We start from the raw sequence: 22,565 nt of genomic DNA, 5'->3' as shown, positions 1-22,565 counted from the left end.
TTGATGTGTGATTCCGGGGACGGAATCATCCTAAGGGGGAGAGAATTATAACGCTCGTGTTTCTAGCCTAGGCATTAATATTGATGTGATAGTCTAGGTTAACCTTTGTAACTCATTTTGAAGAAATGAAAAGGAATTATGTGAATATTATGTGTTTTATGTGTTTTATGCTTAATTACTAGGAGTTAATTAATTAAGAATAAAAATGAGCGTCGAAAATAAATATTAGATAAATCCGATATATTAAGAAAGTTGTAATGGTCGTGACAAGGATTACGGATATATAAAGAATACCAAAATCCGAGTTATAACGAAGAAGTTATGACTTGTCGAAGTTTCACGACAAAACCGGCACGGTGCCGAATGTCGTAAAAAACGAGTTTTTGATAAACTATTTTTTAGCCTTAATGATCTAAACAAAACTCGTAGTGTTCGTTAAACTGAGAGTATGTATAAAAAGAACGGCCAAATCTGACTTCGTATGAGGAAGTTATGATTTTTCGAAGTTTCAGCTTAGCAGTAGACAACTAAAAACTCGAATTTTAGATCGAGTGATTTTTAGCCGATACGACCTAAACGAGAATCGAAGGTCTCGTCAATAGTAGCACAACAGTAAAAAGATAGACGAAAACGGACGTCGGATGAAGAAGTTATGAATTTTTAACAGATTTCCTGTCCCGGTCTGTTAAAAATAATAATATAAAAATTCAATTCAAAATTAGCCGACGAAGTCTAAACGAAAGTTGTAGAGTGTAATTTAACCTACACGTGCATATAAATAACGTCAAAAACGGAGCTCGTATGTGAAAGTTATGGATTTTATAAGTTTTGGCACGAAAATCGAGAAAAATTGCTAAAACCGAGAAATTCCGCAAGGTGGACTTCGGCCACCTCACCCTCACTTAAAATGTGCCACGTGTCCGAAATCCGCTGAGTCATCAGAAGCGTGTCCGAATCGGAGAGGCCATCCGAAGTGGTCCAATAGGAATGCGACGCGTGCCTTCTGATGATGCATCCGACCTTCGCACCAGGTGCCACGAGCCCCCCTCCTCGGACCCGGACTTCGGTCCAATTAGAAGATGCCAGCGAGCCCCTCGCATGCGCAGCCCACGTGTTGTAACGTATCAAACCCAAAAAGTATTCAATGTAATGAGTTGTAACGTATCAAACCCAACAACATATTTGTCTTAACGAGTTGTATCAAATTCAAAAACGCGTTTTTAACAAGTTGTACTGTATGCATATAAAGTTGTACCGGTCCAAACGGGTCCAAGAATCGGAAAACCTGGACCCGGACCCGGTAAGTCTCATCCGGTCCGATCCACGGTCCACAATATTCTCCGAAACTGGTCCGGTCCGGTCCAAATGCTTACCCCTAATTCCACTAGACACTGCAAAAGTCAGGCTTCAACTGTAAAAAAAAAAAAAAAGGAATTGCAAGAGATGGAATTGGAATGGGTTTACCAAAGTATCACGGAATGTTAGTTACTGTAGCAACATTGTAAAGGAAGAAGGTCTCGCTTCTCTATGGAAAGGAATTGTACCAGGATTACATCGTCCATCAAAATCCACCACCACCACCACCTCTCACCATCAATGAAAGAAAACAACTAGTCCAAATAAGATTTAGTTATAATATATATATATATATATATATATATATATATATATATATATATATATATATATATATATATATATATAGGAGTAGGATCAAATGAGAACACCTAAAAAGTTGAGAACGCGAGAACAGATCTGGACCATCTAATTTTTAAGATGTGTGGCTATAATTAATTGTTATTTTTCTAATTATTAATACATTTAAATTTTAATTTTTAAATTAAAGAAAATTATAAAGGCTATTAAGGTAAATAAGCATTACCCTAATTTTGTAAACTCCTATAATTACTCTCTGCCTCTTTATTTCTTGACCTAATCTCATAGAGCATTAAATCGACATCTTCAACATATCACCGCCTCATCCCTACGCCACCATCAGACCTCGCCATCACCCAAACCGATCATTAACGTTGCTGCCATCTGTGGTTCCACTCGCAAAGCTTCCTTCCATCATGGCCTCATCCGCGCCGCCATTGAATTAGCCACCCAAGCGATCGACGGGATGTCGATCGTAAACGTCGACATATCGCTGTTGTCGATGCTCAACACAGATCTCGAAGTCGACGACAAATTTCCACCGGAGGTCGAAGCATTTCGTCAGAACATTCTTCAATCTGAATGTTTCCTCTTTGCTTCTCCTGAGTACAATTACACGGTTACAGCACCTTTGAAGAACGCAATTGATTGGGCATCTAGGCCACCGAACGTGTTTGCCGATAAGGCTGCTGCTATTGTTAGTGCCGGAGGTGGGTTTGGCGGAGGGCTGGCACAGTATAGTCTCCGACAAGATTCTTCAATCTGAATGTTCACGTTCATACTGTTACCTGTGTTCTTTTTTTTTCCGCTAGTTAAAAACCATATTTAATTTGTATATGTTCTGAGAATCTATGAGGTTTGAAGCATTCTTGATCTATTGCTCTATGATACTTTGTTTACCGCGGTTCCCATTTTAGCACTAGAATTCTGATCTTCTGTCTGCTTCTCTGTTCGTCTCCCCTTATGCATTAATCTTAGAGAAATGATTCAGAATTTCGTATGATTTCATTTTCATCCCTTCTTATTGTTCTAACTCTTGTTCATATATTATGAATGTGACTGTTAATTTATCAATATAAATTTAGTTGTAATCTTATATGAATACAATGTCAAATGTCTTATTTTGCAGTTAATCATCAATGAATATAAGTATACTGTAACTGCATGATTTTATACATTAATGATTTATGTTTTGAACAGGTGCAATTTAGAGCTTGATGTTTCGAAGAAGGATAACTGTAAAGCATGGAAATGCAGCGCTCTTCGTTTCTATATGTATGATAGCAACAAGAAAATTGGAAGAAAAAAAACAATGTTATAGGCATTTATTTATGATTCACTTTATATTCATTTATGAATATAACTACTGAAAATATAGGAATTTAGATGTATTTTGTATTATGGTAAATGTATTCATGTATGATTAGAGTTGTATTCATTTATGATAGATTGTAATTAGAGGCGTATTTATTTGTAATAAAATGATGAATTCTTAATCATTTTTGGATATCAATTCATGAACAAAAAACAAAAGACAAATCCAGTCACGACATTTTCATTTATTTATATGACACTATTTGATAAAATTAAATCATCAAATTAGTAAACTGTTATATATTTTCAGTCAATTGTATACTCAATAAATTAGTTTAATATTTATTCATTTAAGGACAAGAATCACGTAAAGCAAAATAAAATCATTTGAAATTGATAATTTATTTCTCTTTCATTAATGATATAAAGAAAATGGAAAGAAAATCATTTTTTTGGTAACAGTCAATTAGAATCCCAAAAATTTAGGAAAATATCATTTTATTTTATTTTTTATAATTTAATTAAAAGACAAGTTTACCTATATGCCCTTATATATTGATTGGTTCAGAACTGTTCTCGCGTTCTCAACCTTTTAGGTATTATCATTTGATCATTTTCCTATATATATATATATATATATATATATATATATATATATATATATATATATATATATATATATATAAGTGAATATACCTAACAACCTTATATAAGCTTAGGTACCTAACATCATCATACTACGTCATTTTGCATTATATTTTCATGGCAATCGACCAAGGTTCTTAAACTTCATCCCTAAGCTTGATTTACTTCAAAAATTTTGGACATTCACCATTATATTCCTCCTACATCATTTCATTTGTAGCAGTAGTATATGAAGCCCATCATGATGTATTCGACAGAAAGAAGTGATGTAAAAGGAAGATAATATTGAAAGTCCAAAGATTTTGGATGTAATCAAGTTACGAGGTTGAAGTTTAAGAACTTTAGGGCAATTAAAATTTAAATATGACACAAACCGATGTAGTATTATGGAGTTAGGTACCTAAGCTTATATAAGGTTGTTAGGTATATTCACTTTACCCATATATATATATATGGAAAAGTTCAATAGAAAATCATTATTAATCAAGGAACCATGGAACCAATCCAAAACGTCGAAATTTAAAGCGATCAACGGTAAAACGAAGAGTTGTAGACTTTTACAATGGACGCACATGCACCGGATTATAACAAAACTCACTTCCTTTTTTTCGTTTAAAATTTTTTTTAGACCATGTTTTTTATCCAAAAAAAACGGGTATACCGTTATTCACGATTTTTCGTCCTCTTTCCAAAGAGATCCATGATGATATATAAAAAACAAACTTTTTTTTTTCGAAAAAAAACCCACTTCATTTTATTTGTTGAAAAGTTAAGGTCTAGTTTTTTATAGAAAAAAATTAATAAATATATTAAAATTCATGTTTTTTTGTACTTTTTAAACATAGATTCATATTCATGTAAAAAAACGATATTTCAGTTCAGATTCACATTTGAACCCGTTCATATTCATATTCATATTGTAAACCTGTTCAGATTCACATTGTGAACCTTCTCAGATTTACACTGTGCATAATAGTAAATCAGATTCACAGTGTGAATCTGAACTGATCGAACATTTTCACATTGTGAATATTAAAGATTAAGTCAGGTTCACAATGTGAATCTGAACTGATCGAGTTTTTTCACATTGTGAATGTTGAAAATTGAAATATTTACAGTTTAGATTCACAGTGTGAATCTACACTGTTCGAGTTTTTTTTTAGTCGGTGTTAGGGGTGACAAATCGTGCTATCGTTTCGTGTTTCTGTCTGACACGACACGACAATGTTTTATGTAACACGAACACGACACGACAAGATGTCGTGTTTTTTCTAACTAACACGAAAACGAACGAATTACAAAACGACAAACATGACACGACACGACAAATATAACATTTACTAAAAACTAGTTTATTTAATGAATATTTTATCAAATATAACACGAAAAACACGACAAACACGAAAAACACGATAAAAAACTACTAAATCGTGTCAATTTCGCATCGAATTTTGAACACGAACACGACACGACACGACGTCGTGTTTTTTACTGTTAACACGAACACGACACGAACACGAATTCAAATTTCAGTTTCGTCCCAATTTCGTTTCGTTTCGTGTATTTTTGTCGTGTCGTGTCATAAATTGCCACCCCTAGTCGGTGTTGATGTTTATTGATAGAGTACAAAAAATTAATATTTTTGGTATAATTAGTTTTTTTTTATAAAAATAAACTTAAATATTGAAAAACTAACAAAATGAAGTGAGTTTTTTTCGAAAAAAAAATCGTTTTTTATATATCAACATTGATCTCTATGGAAAGAGGACGGAAAATCGAGAACAACGGTATATTCGGTTTTTTTTTGATAAAAAATGTGGCCTAAAAACATTTTAAACGAAAAAAAGAGGTGGCTTTTTTGTTAAAAATGTGAATTTTTTTGTATAATCCGCTGTGCGTCCAATAAAAAATTGTACATCTATTTCCTTGGCCGTTGATCATTATGATTTCCGACGATCACGATTGGTTTATTGGTTCCTTGTTAATTATGGTTTTCTATTCAAACTCACTCATATATATATATATATATATATATATATATATATATATATATATATATATATATATATATATATATATATATATAAAATAAATTAGAAAGGGTAAAAACGTCATTTTAGATGGCTCAAGAACCAACAATGCAAGTTTTAAAAGTCACGAGGACCATATTCGTCAAAAAAATTAGAAAGGACTAAAATTATAACTTTTATAAACCACAGTGACCATTTATATAATTTTGTCTGATAAATATATATATTTTTATTTAATTTCATTTTAAATTATTTCAACGATTCCCATTTTTTGCATGATTTCCATTTCTTTGGCACGAGTTTCATTTTTTGGCATGATTTATTAGTTTCCATGGAGAGAATATTTAGGGATTTCTTTCTACAAATTAGATTGTGTGTCCCTATTTTTCTGTCACAACCTCCGATTTAGGTTTTTTGATCATCATGGAATTCAAAAGCATGGAGGAATTCTGGCCTTTCTACATGAAACAACACTCAAAACCAGCAACAAGAAGATTGCATTTTATTAGCACACTGTTGAGTCTTCCGATACTGATATATGCACTTGTGTTTAATTGGTTGTTCTTGTTCATTGTTCCCTTCACTTCATATGGTCTGGCTTGGTATAGCCATTTCTATATTGAAAAAAACATTCCTGCAACTTTTGATTATCCGGTATGGTCTTTGCTGTGTGATTTTAAGATGTTTGGTTTCATGCTCACTGGTCAGATGGATAAAGAACTCAAAAGGTTACGTAAAAGGCAGGTTTGATGCTGAATTGCTGATTGGTCATATTGACAAAGAAATAAAATCTTGTATTTGTATGGCAGGTCTATAAATGCCTTCTTTTTGGCTTTTGTTGTGTATTTTGTGTAATATGTATCAAAGAATGTGGTATTTGAAGTGAAAGTTGAAGTGAAAGTTGAAGTGTTATTGTTTGCTATAAACACGATAAAGTTAAATTAACAATTGGAATTCTTGATTGTTATGACTTAATTTGTGCAAGTTAGGGTTGCTTTTGATTTAAAGTCGGTGTTCTTTGGAACTGATCTGAAATTTTTTATTTAATTTTAGAACTCCGAGTGCTATCATGTTAGGATTACATTTTTTGAATAAAAAAAGGCTAAGAGCGATCGGTATGGGCCAAAACGAGAAACGACGTGGGTGACGTGGCAGTGCGCAACGCCGTCTTAACGGGGGGAACACCGCCCCCCCCAACTATATATATATATATATATATATATATATATATATATATATATATATATATATATATATATATATATATATATATATAACCAAGCTTCGTTATAAATCAAATGTCAAAACATTTTAATACTTCGAATAAACATCGAACTTACAACAAATACCTACATTACGAACTTAAGATCAATACATTATAGATGATTCAATGGTTGGGCTCAAACATCTTCTATTCGTGCTATTGGGCCTTTGTGGCCAATATCATGATTATTGAGCCCAATATATTTAAACATGTTTATTGGGCTTCCAGTGACCCAATTACATACCTAGTGGGCCTAAAGCTTTAATATGCTATTGGGCCTTAATGGTCCATTTGCAATGCTAATAAGACCCTAAACCTTTATAAAATGCTTAATGGGCTATAACGTGTCTGTAGCATACTTGACAGCCTGTAATAACATACAAAGATAGTGGGCCCCCGTAGTCCTCTTCTCTTCGTCTGTTAGGCTTACCTTTATTCAAGTAAACATAAATCCGGTCGTAAAACAATGTTATTCAAATTCTTTTGGATTTAGTGAGAAATAACAGGTGACACCAATAAGTGTCGGTCGTAGTCTGTAGTTATAATCAAAGTCTCCTGGAGGGAGAGCGAGAGTTTGTGTATAGATCTATACGGGGGTGACTCCTCTACACCTAAGCTGTTCGCTACAGTTAGACTCGGCCAGTCTAGGGTGACAAAATCTTAATTCAAGATCGGCATTCGATAAAATGCCAAGACAGGCGAATTAGTCATTATTATGCATGGTTATAACGACTCACATAGAGATCCATTACCATCTAAGTAATCATTGGGAAATCATATCCATACGCTGTGACGATGCAAAGAGATTATACAATAATACAAAACTATCATACCTTTTATATCGAAAAACATCGGGTTTTCCGGGGAACAACATTATTCACTTCTACTTACAATAACTAAAATACAAGGAACTATTATAAAAGGCATTTCACTTTTACATGTTTTGAAATCATATACACGTATACTTATGGATCATCACACCTTTTTCGTAAAAAAATTTCGTTTCAGAAAATATCGGATTTTCTGGGTTTTACAAACAATACAAAACGTTTTTACATCAAACCTGCTTATGAACTCACCAACATTATATATGTTGACCGTTTTCAAAATAACTTGTGTTCTCAGGTAACCGTTAGAATGAAGAATTATCAAGCGTGTTTCTGAACGTCTTTTGTGTGTTGTCAATTGATAAACAATTTATGTTTTGGATTATGTAACGTAAACAATGTACTGGATATGAACAATGACGGTTGTAATGTATTAATGCATGGTGATGTTTATGTTATGTTTCATATATATTCATTGTGATGATATTTCAATTTAAGTCACACGAGCCCTCGGACGTTTCCGTCATCTGGTTCGGGGGTGTGACAGAGCACAATTTCTTAATAAAAGAAAAAAATGAGTTGAAACGTCGTCATTTGGAGTTTCTGGAAAGGCAGGCACGGGAGAAGCAGGAGCAAAAAGAGAGGGAACTAATGACACATCAGTTGTCAATTTTTCGGACGAGCGAGGAGGGTTTGGCGCCTGCTGATCTAGCGGTGCTACAAGCGATGAAGGAACAAATTAGGAAGAAATATTTGGGTTAATTAGGATTGTTATGTGGTTTTAGTAGTAATTTGAATGGTATTTTAGTTATGATTTTAGGTTTAAAATTATGTTTTTTTTTTAATTGTAATCGTAATTTTAGATTTCAAATATTATGTATTTTTCTTGTTTTTAAAATTTTATGTTTTATAAAATATATATTCATGTTAGCGATTAAAAAATGCAAAAAGGAAAAAAAAAACGAAAAAGTAAAAAAAAAACGAAAAAGTAAAAAAAAACCCCATCTCGAAAAAAAAAAATGAAAATAAAACATATTTATTTTCAAAATATTGGTGTTGAATCTTGTTGTTCATTTCCTCACTTGGTGTTATAACACCATTTGCTTATGTGGCATGTGAGGTGACACAATTTGGTGTTGCACCTTGTTGCCCATACCCAATGCTCTAAGTTATAGAAAAACCGTTGTGCTTACAACCATTTAACTAAAAAGGCATTTTAAAATTTCTAGTGTTTTGTAACCATTGTCTTTTCAATATTTTTGAAAAACATAATTCATTGATAACTTGTTAAAACTCATTAACAATTCACAAATGGTAATGTATCATCTACAAAACTAACCAATCCTTAAAATCATCAAATCACAATCCTTAAAATCATCAAATTATGATTTCATGTTCATTATATTTTGACATTTAGTTAGTTATTATTGTTATTTTGTAGAAACATTCCTATCAAAATAACAATAATAATTAATAGAACATTAAAATCGAAAAAAAAATAAAGCATCCTAAAATATGATCTTGGTGATAAATGATACACCATAATGTGTTTTTAAAAAAAACGGAAACAAAGGTTAATGGTTTTGATAATAAATATCAATTGCTAACGTGTTACAAGTGAGTTTTCTTTTTGGAAAAGACAATAGTTTTAATGCAAAGGAAATAAAAAGTTAACGGTGTATAACGTTGTTGTCTTAAAATTTATTTTTTTGTTCAAAAACATGTTTCAAGCTCTCGTGTAAGTAGGACTAATGTTTGCATAACAACTCCATCATTTTTTAAAATTATTATCTTGTTCTTCCGTATATTCGACATTTGATAGATTCACTTCACTTACCATACTACTAGAAAACTGATGCAATAGCTACAACACAATCCGTAGGTATAAGCGGATAGCTACGGAATTGATACGGAAAAATGTCTGTAGCATAATGGCCCGTGTTTAATTATAGCTATGGATTAGCTACAGAATCGCTACGAAATAGCTATGACATTTTCCGTAACTATCATAACTACAGAATAACTACAAAAATAAATAGCTACGGATTTCCTACAGAATAACTATATAATTAAATAGCTACGGAACTAAATAGCTACAGAATAGCTACGGAAGTGCATAGCTACCGAATAGCTACAGAAGTAAATAGCTACGGATTTTCTGTAGGTAATCCGTAGCTAATTACTTTTTATTTTTTTAAAAAACAATAATTTTTTTTAAATAAGAAACAATTAATTTGGTCAATTAGCTACGGATTTTTCTTATTTTCAATTTTTCGGGCACCAAACTTCGTTTTTTCCGCTTCGTTTTTTTCACACCTTTATTATACATGATTATCTATGTTTTCACCAACTTATACCTATTAATATCATTCATAAAGTCATGTGTACATTCGGGACTAAGTACTCGTTTCACAGTTTAACAATGTAATGACTATACATGAATGAGTTGTGGTATATATGTACGTGTATATATGTATGTATACGTGTTTGTGAGTATTTATATGTGAATGTAGATCATAAGCATTATAGTTTTAAACCATTAAACGAGTAATGGATCCTGTATGTGCACACAACTTTATAAATGATATTAATAACTATAAGTTGGTGAAAATATATAAAATCATGTATAATAGAGGTGTGAAAAAAACAAAGCGGAAAAAACGACGTTTGGTGCCCGAAAAATCGAAAATAAGAAAAATCTGTAGCTAATCGGTAGCCATTTAGCTACGGATTAGCTACGGATATTTCTTATTTTCGATTTTTCGGGCACCAAAACTTCGTTTTCTCCGCTTCGTTCTTTTCACACCTCTATTATACATGATTATCTATATTTTACTTAAACTTATAGCTATTAATATCATTCTTAAAGTCGTGTGCACCTTCGGGACTAAGTAGTCGTTTCACAGTTTAACAATGTAATGACTATACTTTTCACCAACTTGTGATGGGTTTATGTTTGTATACATGAATGAGTTGTGGTATATATGTACGTGTATATGTGTATGTATACATGTTTGTGAGAACTGATATGTGAATGTAGATCATAAGCATTATAGTTTTAAACCATTAAACGAGTAATGGATCCCGTATGTGCACACAATTTTATGAATGATATTAATACCTATAAGTTGGTGAAAATATAGATAATCATGTATAATAGATGTGTGAAAAAAATGAATCGGAAAAAACGACGTTTGGTGCCGAAAAAATCGAAAATAAGAAAATTTCGTAGCTAATCCGTAGCTAATTAGCTACGCACTAGCTACGGAATTCTAACGGAAAGCACATTTCGTAGCTAATCCGTAGGTAATTAGCTACGGATTTTTCTTATTTTCGATTTTTCGGGCAACAAACGTCGTTTTTTCCGTTTCGTTTTTTTCACACCTTTATTATACATGATTATCTATATTTTCACCAACTTATAGCTATTAATATCATTCATAAAGTCGTATGCACATACTGGATCCATTACTCGTTTAATGGTTTAAAACTATAATGCTTATGATCTACATTCACATATAAATACTCACAAACACGTATACATACACATATACACGTACATATACACCATAACTCATTCATGTATACAAACATAAACCCATCACAAGTTGGTGAAAAGTATAGTCATTACATTGTTAAACTGTGAAACGAGTACTTGATCCCGAAAGTGCACACGACATTATGAATGATATTAATAGCTATAAGTTGATGAAAATATAGATAATCATGTACAAGATATTTATGAATGATTATCTATATTTTCACCAACTTATATATATTTAACACCGTTCATAAAGTCGTATGCACCTTCGAGATCTCTTACTCATTTAATGGTTTAATATTGTAATACTTATTAATATTTGCGATTTTTGATATCCATACATGTAGACACATACACACATAGATAAACATAAACATACACATACACATACACATTCAAATACACACACATACACATTTAAGTACACACACATGCATACACATACACATACACATAAACATATACTTACACATTCAAATACACATATAGACATACATACACATACACACATACACATACACACATACATTTACATACACACCCACATTCACGTACATACACATACATACACATACATACATACATACATAAATTCATAAATACACATAAACATACATACATACATATTTCCCTTTATTATAATCATTTTTCATTATTTATAAATTAAACATAGATTATTTCACCTTATTGATGTGTTAAACGTAGTTTTTTTCGTTTAATCGTTTGTTTGTGTGTTAAACACATTTGTTACGATTATTATATATTATTATGATGTTTATAAATATTATTATTGTAACGCTCCGTTCCTGGTACATATTTAATTCATTAAATGCTATTTTATAAAGAGCTACTCGACGAGTAGTAGCCCTAACTCGTCGAGTAGATGCCAGGATTGGACGCAGGTTTAAGTGATCTACTCGTCGAGTCCGCGCCTTGACTCGACGAGTAGGCTAGTATGGGGGAAACCCTAATATTTAAGGTTTGCACCCTATTTAAGCAACATTATGGGACTCTTGTCCAACCTCCATCACCTCCAGAGCATTTATCCCGAAACCCTAATCCTCCATAAGTAATCTTGAGCTTCCTTTGTGATTTTGAGAGTTGTTTGGTGTATTTTGAAGATAGTGAAAGAGTTGGAAGGTAGAAGACTCAAGGGAGAAAGAGTAGATCCAAGAACAACATCAGTTTCTCTTCACTTTCTGGTAATCAAGCTTCATACTTGACTTGTAGTTTCATAGATCTTCTTATTGTCACTTTTATGGAGTTTTGGGTCCAAGAAGCTTGACCCTTGAGACTTGGACGTCCGAAGTCGATTTACCCTTAGATCTGGAATCTTGGAGGGTCCTTATGGCATAAAGGTGCCATCTTTATGGCCATAAGAACCCCATGTATGAAATAAACCCCATTTTTGGTCTTTTAAGCATAAAAGTTCCATGCATGAACGTAAAGTTCATAACTTTACGTGTCATACCAATCTTAGAAGCCTAGATCTACCTTTTGGATGAGTTTTGCACCTCAGAAATCGAGTTATAGACTTGGACATGCATAGAATCGACGAGTCGCTCTTGGGACTCGGCGAGTCGTGGGTTGGTTCCCAAAACTGTTATGATTCAAAGGAATCCAGTTGAGTTTAGAAGGGATTTAGATGAGTCCAGGGAAAGGACTCAATGAAATAGACATAGCCATGGATCTGGAAACCAAGGGACTCGGCGAGCACAGGAACGTACTCGACAAGTCCAAGGCCATCTCCCAACTCATGAAGACGAACTCGATGAGTTATGCATACAAATCGGCGAGTCACATACTAGACACGTTCTTATGACGAAGATAAACTCGACGAGTCAGATGAAGATTGTCCCGATGTTATGATTGAAGGAGAACTCGTCGAGTTCTTGCTAAAATCGACGAGTAGAGTCGGGTTGGGGGTATATGAGAGGATTGGGACTCGGCGAGTTGACGGGCCAACTCGGCAGTCCTGTCAACTGGGAAGTTCACTTTGACCAGGACGTGGATTTTAGCCAGGAGTAAAATGGTCATTTTACCCTAAGGATAGTTATCAGTTTCTGACTAAGTGTCATTGTGGAAGTTATAGCCGGAGAGTCGCCGGAGCAGCAGCCAGATATTTTCCACTCAGAGTTTCAGCAGCCAGTTACGCGAGGTGAGTTTCCTTTCAGTAGGAACGGGTCTAAGGCACCAAGGTCGGCCCGTAGTATGAAATGTTAGTAGCTGAGTGTGGGCGGGGCCCGTATCTCGTAGTATAGTGTGGATATGGAAATATGTCTGACTGTTAGAATTAGCTATACTTGTTGTATGTTTGATACTTGTATGTTGGATTAATGGCTGAGCGTGGGCGGGGTCTGTATCTCGCAGTAGAGGAGTGTGGGCGGGGCCCGTATCTCTTAGTAGCCGAGTGTGGGCGCGGCCCATATCTCGAAATAGTTGAGTGTGGGCGGGGCCAGTATCTCAGAGATAGCAGAGTGTGGGCGGGGTCCGTATCTCCTAGTTGCATGATATATGTGTATGGTATGCAGTATTTTGGGGGAAACTCACTAAGCTTCGTGCTTATAGTTTTAAGTTTTGGTTTCAGGTACTTCCACTAGAAAAGGGAAGGGCTCGGGATGATCGCATGGCACACACCACAGTTTTCACCCTGGGAGTTTTACCCTGATATTTTATATGAGATTGTGATATGATAACAGTTGTTATGAGACTTTGAGATACATGTTTCATTATTTGATACTATGGCGATGATATTTATGTTTACTAAATGATTTTGAAAACGAAATTTTTGGCTAGTAATTTTTGGGTTGTTTCAATTATTAATAGTATTATTAGTATGATTTTTAATTGTTCGTGTCTTAAATATGTAAGAAAAAAATGATCCAAAAAAAAAACTTAAGAATCGAATAATGAAAAATAATAATAATAATAATAATAATAATAATAATAATAATAATAATAATAATAATGGGAAATTATAAATCCGTCGCTATTTCGTAGTTATTCTGTAGCTATTTTCTTCCATCGCTGGGTCGTAGCTCTTCCGTAGCTAATTAGCTACAGAATAGCTACGGATTTGTATCCGTAGCTGTTCTGTAGCCATTCCGTAGCTAATAAGCTACGGAATAGCTACAGATTCGCATCCGTAGCTATTCCGTAGCTATTTTGTAGCTAATGAGCTACGGAATAGCTACGGACTAACTTCCATAGCTATTCTGTAGCTATTCTGTAGCTATTTCGTTGCTAAATTAGGGCGTCTCATTCTGTAGCTGATCCGTAGCCATTCCGTAGCTAATTAGCTATGGAAATTTTCCGTAGCTATTTTCCGTAGGAAAACCCCATGTCTTCTAGTAGTGCATGTGGCTTAAAAACTATACTTACTAAGCCAAAATACAAATATAAAAAATTTGTCATTTTACTGGTGTGCTTGAAATACCAAAATATTGCATAAAGAATGACTTGTCTTATTAGTTTGTTGTGTTGATTATGTTAGAATATTTGAAGTTATTTATCGATTATCATTATGCTAGAAGTATCATATGGTGCACAATGAATATAAGTTTTTGTAAACATACAACTTTTATTTCATTACCATATAAGTACATAAAGAATGGCAAGTCAATTTTGAAATAAAAAAAAAATGCTTTTGAAACCCAAAAAAAACATACCCTATAACCTCAAATCCATTACCGTAGTAACATTTACCACTAATTCCAACATAAGACATGTATCAGGTTGAAGGGTGTCGTAACGATTTTGTCTACCCAAATTTGATGTCACATAAGCATTTGCATTTCTTACCAATCTTTGCCTATAATATGGGTGTGGTGATATTTTACCTATAAATTATTTTAAAACCATAACCATTTACAACACTCTTGAGTATTTTCTTAATACATTAAAGTACAAGTAATAATGCAGCCCAAACCTAAATTAAGAAATGTTTCATCGACAAAACTTTTGCATTTGATCGATAATAATAGTATACTGATGAAAACTGCCGCCGATAAATCAAATGGTTGAGAGGCGCTATTTACCGCTGACAATGGTTACCAGTTGTGTAACTGTAACGCCCCGTTCCCGGTACATATTTAGTTCATTAATGCTCATTTTATAAGAGCTACTCGACGAGTTGGTAGCCCTAACTCGTCGAGTAGAGGCCAGTTTAATCGCGGGGTTTAAGTGGACTACTCAACGAGTCAGGAATGGACTCGGCGAGTAGGTCCATCAGGAGGAAACCCTAATCCTTAGGGATTGCACCCTCTTTAAGCATCATTATGAGTCTTCACCCCAGCCCCCATCACCTTCACAGTCTACTCTCGAAACCCTAATCAATCTTGTGCATCCTTGAGCCATTTTTCCTTATATTTGTGTGATTGAAGTTAGGAGAAGGAAGGAAACCTTTGGTGATTCAAGAAGAGGCAGTAGATCCGAAGCTTCTAGTGCATTTCAGAAACTTTGAAGGTATAAAGTTTATACCTTGGCTTATTTTCACTTAGATCTTCATGAAAGCTTGTTTGTTGCCACTTTTGAGCCATTTCCAAGTCCATTTTCGAATAGTGAGCATTTGGGGATGTAAGGACTTCAGATCTAGACACTCATGAGCTCTAGAAGCTTAAAGTTGCCACCTTTATTCGATCATGTCCCCATTCTATGCATTTAACCTCCATTTATGGCTATGTTTTGGTGTTTAAGCTCCATATCATCATGCATGAACGTAAAGTTAGCAACTTTACGTGTAATGCTAGCTTAGGGAGTGCAGATCTATGTATTGGAAGCATCGAAATGGATTAGAATCGACTGAATGGATATGTCACAATGAGGACTCGACGAGTTGTTCTCGGACTCGGCGAGTCGGGTCGTGAACCCTAACTCCTGTTCTAATTTGGAGTAGGACCAATGAGTGGAGTGGTGACTCAGTGGGTGGAACAGGACTTGGACACGAAAGTTAAAGAACTCGACGAGTCTACGAAGGGACTCGACGAGTTGGAGTCGATATGTCCCTTCCTGATTACTCTAGGACTCGGCGAGTCTAAGGACGACTCGACGAGACAGTTCGACCAGTCGCGATGTCAGTTAGCATAAGGACTCAGCGAGTCATAGGGAAACTCGACGAGTAAGTCAACTCAGAAGGTTGACTTTGTTCAGGACGTTGACTTTGACCATGGGGTAAAATGGTCATTTTGCCCTAAGAAGGATTATCAGTTTTTGATTAAGTGTTGTTATGGAATTATAGTCGGAGAGTCGTCGGAGCAGCAGATAGGGATCCCTCACCCAATTTTTCAGCATTCAGCCATACGAGGTGAGTTTCCTTCCAGTAGGAACGGGTCTACGGCCACAATGCCGGCCCATTTAGATGATAGTAGTTCTGGACTTCGGTCCGATGCCGGGGTGGTCCCGAGAAGTAGTTGTGTATGCTTGATGTCTTTGTGATTCATGCATGTTTATGTTATGTGTTATATGTTCCGGACTTTGGTCTGATGCCGGGTAAGACCGATGCAGTATATGTGATTATGTTATATGTTTATGCTTATGTTGTGTTCAGCTTATTCCGGACTTCGGTTCGATGTCGGGCGGGGCCCGATGCAGTGGGCGAGGCCCAATTTATGCCGGACTTCGGTCCGATGTCGGGCGGGGCCCAATTTATGTCGGACATCGGTCCGATGTCGGGCGGGGCCCGATGCAGTGGGCAAGGCCCAGTATCTGTTATATGTGTTATTGTATGGTATGTGGTAATTTGGGAGAGCTCACTAAGCTTCGTGCTTACAGTTTCATTTTTGGTTTCAGGTACTTCAGCTAGCAAGGGGAAGAGCTCGGGATGATGGCATGACACATACCACAGTTTTCTTAGCCTGAGAGTTTACTCTGATATTTTATATGAGATTGTGATATGATAACAGTTTTTCTGAGATTTTGAGATACATGTTTCATTATTTTATACTATGGCGATGATATTTATGTTTGCTAAATGATTTTGAAAACGAAATTTTTGGCTAGTATTTTTAGGATGTTTCAGTAACATCCCAAATTTTACGCAAAATTTTAACTTTTATACTTATAAAAACCAACCACAATTGTTTCCAAAAAAATCTCATTACATAACCACAGTGTTTCAAAAGATCAGAGTATCAAAAACTAGATGTGGAAATATTGGAGAATACATGTCGCGCCATCAAGCCGGGCCCTTTCCCTTAGAACCAGAAGTACCTGAAACATCCAACAAAACTGTAAGCACATGTTTAGTGAGTTTCCCAAAACACGCAAAACATAAAATCACATAATACCATGCAGACATACATATAAGTTTGCCATGAACTCCCTCCATAGTCTTTATTGGAATGTCATGGAGTACCCCCATGGTCTTATATCCCGGAGCCATGGGCTCCTCCCATGGTCTTGCCAGATGCCATGGGCTCCTCCCATGGTCTACACATAAGTCCACATATAGATCAAATAGCAAACAATTACATACTCCAATGCAAATCATCTCATAACAATTAATGGGCCGACCTTGGTGCCTTCGACCCATGAGTGTAGTGAGAAGACTCACCCTGAATACTGAACGATAGCTGACTAGGTCCCGGCTCCGAATATCAACTCTACTCAACCCCTAAATAGAAACAATTCCTTAAATACAACTCAAAATGCCCCAAAACCCCCTTATAAGTCAAACTTGATCAAAGAATAAAGTCAAAGGTCAAAGTCAACGGCCCGTGTTGACCCAATACGCTGAGTTGTCCTTTAACTCGCCGTGTTTCTCCATTGACTGCAAAGATCGGGAAAAATCTTATCAACTCGCCGAGTTCACTAATGAACTTGCCGAGTTAGCCAGAAATCCAACAACTTAATGCATTAAGCTGTTTCCATCGAATCTAGGAACTCCAAATCTCAGATCTCCTCCAAAATGATGTCTAAAAGGGTAAAGTTTCCAACTTTACCCTTAAGAACCATCAAAATGAGTCAAACCCGAACCCTAGACTCATTAGAGTAAGGCTTGACCCATTAAGCCCTTAAACTCCAAAGACATAGTCTCAAGATACAGATCTGGCATCCAAAGGCTGAAAAATCACATAAAGTTTCCAACTTTACGTCCATGCATGCTAAAAAGAAACCATTGGGCTCAAGATGGGCTTAATAAAGGACTTATTGCATGAATGGGACCTAGAACTTAGTAAAGCTTGCAGCTTTAAGCCAAATGAGGCCATAAAATGGTCAGATCTAACATAACAACCCCTGGAACACTCAACTTCTTGGACAACCCAACTATGAGCTCAAAATCACTATTGGATTAGTGTCTAAGTCCATAAATATATTTGATATGTACTTGACCCGGTTGTGCATGGTCCTTTTGGGGTGCCTTCACCAAAGTAACTTGACTGGAGGAATATTAGAGAAAGAGGTTATTATGGTTTATTAATATATTATAAGAATAATATATTAAAAGGAAAAAATCATATTTGTTTAATTAACATTGGTCAAGAATTAATTGAGAATTAATTCTGTGATCAAAAGAAGTTAATTGAACTAGGGGGACTGAATTGTAATTATGTGATAGTTACAAGGTTGGGCAAGGAAACCACACCCTACGGTGAAGAGTCAACAATCCCCATGATATGGGACATGACGCCCACCCCCATGATATGGGACCTGGTCCATGAGATAACTCAGGCTCTTGTGGTCGTGTAAATGGTACAACGAACCTCATAGAGGTAATGACGCCAAATCTTGAGAGCGAAAACAACAGCCCCTGGCTCCAAATCATGCGTCGTATAATTCGCCTCGTGAGGCTTCATCTGCCTCGAAGCGTAAGCAATAACATGCCCCCTATGCATCAATACCGCGCCCAAGCTGGATATGGACGCATCAGAATATACCACAAAGTCCTCCATGCCCTCTGGCAGGGCCAAGATTGGCGCTGATGCGACCTGGACCTGGACCTTCTTTTTGATCTCTGATCTGATGCTAAGAGGTATCTGTAAGCTCACACGAAAGAACAGTCGTCAACCGTTTCCCGGGAGGATGCTCCCGGAAGAACGCTCCGACGGTCAAGTTAGATAGGGTTCTGAGGTCTTAGAAGATGAATTGCTCTTAGAGAAGACCGCTTACCTTTAGGGCTCCTGAGTACGCCCTTTTATACTTAGCGATCCTGCTCGTCCGTACGGGACAGGATCGCTTTTAGGGGACAAGGTCAGAGGTGCCGATTGGAGGATTGTGCGCCTCTTTATGTCAGAGTGCTGCCATTGGCTCCGGCGGTAATGCTCTGATCCTCTGCCTAGTCGCTTGACTGTATTCTTTGTCTTAATACTGGGAGCGTCTCTGGCGGGCGCGAGCCTTTCGCCGGGGCGCCCTGCTCTTAGGGGCATTGGCGGGCACTAAGCCTTTCGCCAGGGCGCCCTACTCTCAGGGGCGCTGGCGGGCACTGAGCCCACTCCTCTTGGCTCGGCCGGGGCGCCAGGTATCTTGGCCAGGCGCGACTTTTCCGTGCTGACTTAGGCACGTCATCAAGTCCCCCAGTCCAGTAGTCGTAGCGTTGCACCACTAGATACGGCGTTCTGTGCTTTGCTACTTTACACGTGTTGCTCCCCTGTTCGCTCGCCGTTCTGGTTTTAATGGCGACATGACCGCTTATGATGGCTAGCGGTTACGTCAGCGTGTCAAACATTTTGAATATCCCGCACTTTCCGTTTCCTTATAAGGGTATTTACTATGCCTTCTTATCTACGTTTCTTCTTTCTTTCTACCCTTCTTCCCCAACTCCATTTTCTTTTCTTTCTTTTCATGGCGAGTCCCCCAGGCATTATGCCTTCTGCTTCTGAGTACTCATTTCTCGAAACCACTTATGGCCTTACTTCTCTTGAGGGTGTGGATTTTCCTTCACCAGGTTCTTCTATACTTTCCCCCCCTCCCGGAAAAGTCGGAATCTACCAGAAAACCCTAGATGTCGGCCTTCGTCTCCCCTTGACTGATTTCCAGGAGGAGGTGCTCCAGAAGGACAGTTGTAGCGTTCAAATGCTAACGCCCAATGTTGTAAACAAGGTTGTTGCTTTTGAGATGATTTGTCGGGCTAACAGTTATCTTCCTAACTACTTCGTGTTCAAATACTTCTTCCGTTTTTGTTGCACCGATGATAAGTATACGTTTTCCGTTCGTCGGGGAGGGCATACCCTGGTGCCTGACGGCCGAACGCCCAAAAACTGGCAAGATAGATGGTTTTGGGTTAACCATGGCTTAGTAGGTACCGGGCGCTATCGTGCCAAAACTTTTGCTGATACTACCCCCAAACTCTTTCCCCATAATCAAGGCGTGGCTGACTTTCTCAAGACCATCCAACTGTCCCCCGAGGATTATTCTGAGGCCCTTCTCTCTGGTGTGGGAATGAGTCCGTCTTGGAGGCGTCGTGGTAAAATGGCGGTTTTCTTCCTCGTCGTGGATGGTAAGTGTCTGTGTTCTTGCTTTGTTCATCAAGGTTAGGGTTTTATTATCTGAATATCTTCCTTTCTTGATTTTCCATAATGCCTTGAATTCCCCAGGTAACGAATCCCCTCTGTCTATGGATGAGGTGCTTCGAAAACGCTACAGGGGTAAATTGGAGTATCGGGAAGTGGATTTGGTCGATCGTCTTCCTCCTCATCGCCGTTTGGATCAGCTTGTTCTTACTGCAGCTATGCAAACTCCTCTGTCGTCAAGCGGGGATCCGTCGTCTACCGGGGGAGATCCTCTTGCGGTTCGCCCACTCTCCTCCGTTATGCCTTTAGGTGGTGTTTGTGCTACTTCCATCGAGGGTGACGAAGACAGCAAGGATGGCATTATTGCTGATGTTCGGCGACTGCAAGCCAAACGGAAAGCTGTGTTGGCCATGAGCGAGACTGTGAGCAGTGCATCTCATGTTACCAAGCGGGTTCAAACCAGGCGCAGCTTCTCGCGCCTTCTGAGCTCAATCTCCTCGTCGCCGGCACCCGTTGTTGTTATCCCTGATGCTGACGTTCAACAGTCTGAAGGGATGAGTGGGGCGCATAATCAACCCGTAGTTCTTGTTTCAGTTGCTCCCCCTGTTACTTCCATCTCTTCTCCTTCAAAGGATCTTCGAGACCCGGCTCCCTCCCCTGTTTCTCCCATCCGGAGTTTGGGTGGGGGTTATTCAGGACCTTCTCCTTTTGTCCCCACTTGGAGTCTCCACAATGAGTCTCGTCTCTCCGTTCGCTCTAATGCTTTAGAGTTTGCCCGGCATGCCTTTACTCCTGCTACTGCTGCTGATATGGATGCTATGGGTAGTCCTGCCCTGTCCCATAACATGACCTGCGTTGCTGCGCAAGCTATGTTTTATCTTGTTGCTGGGGCTCGACGCATTCAGATGCTCAACGAGATGGAAGCTGTGCATGCCGGCTCTGGGGCCCATGTGACTGACTTAGAGCAGCGTATTTCAGAACTTACTGGTGATTTCCAGCGTGCAGAACAAAGGTATCAACTTTTGGTGTCTGAAAAAGCTACGATGGAGGAACTCAGATCCGGTTTGGATGCCAAACTTGATTCCCTCTCTCAGTTCAACGAGGGTTTGATTATTCAGGTTGAAAGCCTTGAACGTGACGCAGCTGATCGTGATAAGTTAGTCGCTGACTTGCAATTGAGTGTGACCGTGACACAGCGTGATCTGAATTGGTTACTACAGGTGGGGCTTGTGCGAGTTGTGGATAAGCTACTCGAGCATCCGGAGTTTACAGGGGCTGTGAGTCTCATTCGCCACGTTGCCTTTGTTGTCGGGGCTGAATCTGTGTGTGCTGCTCTGGTTACTGTTGGTCATCCAGGTCTTGTGGATACCCCTGCTGTTGGCCCCGTTACTAGTGTCAACGATGCTCTTTTAGCATTTTCTAGTATGGATCATGTTTCGCTGTTGGGGTTAGGCGATTTGGACACGCAGGGGGTTCGTGATCTTTGTGCTTTCTCTGGTTCCGACGGCACTCCCGAAGATGTGGTGGATGGCGATGATAGGATTGATCATGGTAAGAGCACTGTTGGTGGCGGCGGGGAGGGCGTTGTTAACGAAAGTGATGGTGGTGGGGGTGTTGGCGATCATTTGGGTGCCAATGTTTGTCTAAGTGATGAGTGCGATAATGTTGTTCCTGAGCCAGTTTGTGTTGATGACATTGTTGGGAACGCAGAAGATGCTGTTGTGCATGGAGGTGATGGTGCTAGTGCCGAGAGAGATGGAGGTGATGATGATGATGGCGACGGTATGGTGTAGGTTTCGTGTGCTACCCCCATGGGGCGTGAAAACTTTTGTTTGTTTGTTG

The 22,565-nt window shown here is 37.6% G+C and overlaps 1 protein-coding gene and 1 pseudogene across 1 annotated transcript; both read left to right on the top strand.

Moving 5' to 3' along the window:
• The first annotated feature begins 2,122 nt into the window (after nt 1–2,122).
• On the top strand, nt 2,123–2,977 carry LOC145113875 (NAD(P)H:quinone oxidoreductase pseudogene; annotated as a pseudogene).
• Nucleotides 2,978–5,998: 3,021 nt separating this feature from the next.
• LOC145115928 (uncharacterized) lies at nt 5,999–6,557 on the top strand. The gene has a single exon (XM_079052283.1). The coding sequence runs from the start codon at nt 6,069–6,071 to the stop codon at nt 6,393–6,395; it is 327 nt and encodes a 108-aa protein (XP_078908409.1). The 5' UTR covers nt 5,999–6,068; the 3' UTR covers nt 6,396–6,557.
• Nucleotides 6,558–22,565: the final 16,008 nt, after the last annotated feature.

The sequence above is a fragment of the Lactuca virosa genome, chromosome 5 (assembly GCF_052849685.1).
Source record: "Lactuca virosa cultivar CGN04683 chromosome 5, Lactuca_virosa_CGN04683_v6, whole genome shotgun sequence".
NCBI lineage: Eukaryota > Viridiplantae > Streptophyta > Magnoliopsida > Asterales > Asteraceae > Lactuca > Lactuca virosa.
Note: the sequence above shows the minus strand (reverse complement) of the source record. Positions and strands in the feature narration are given on the sequence as shown.

Bases quoted from the DNA above. Each gene is read 5' to 3' on its own strand.
- LOC145115928 (XM_079052283.1), top strand. From the start codon at position 6,069: ATGGAATTCAAAAGCATGGAGGAATTCTGGCCTTTCTACATGAAACAA.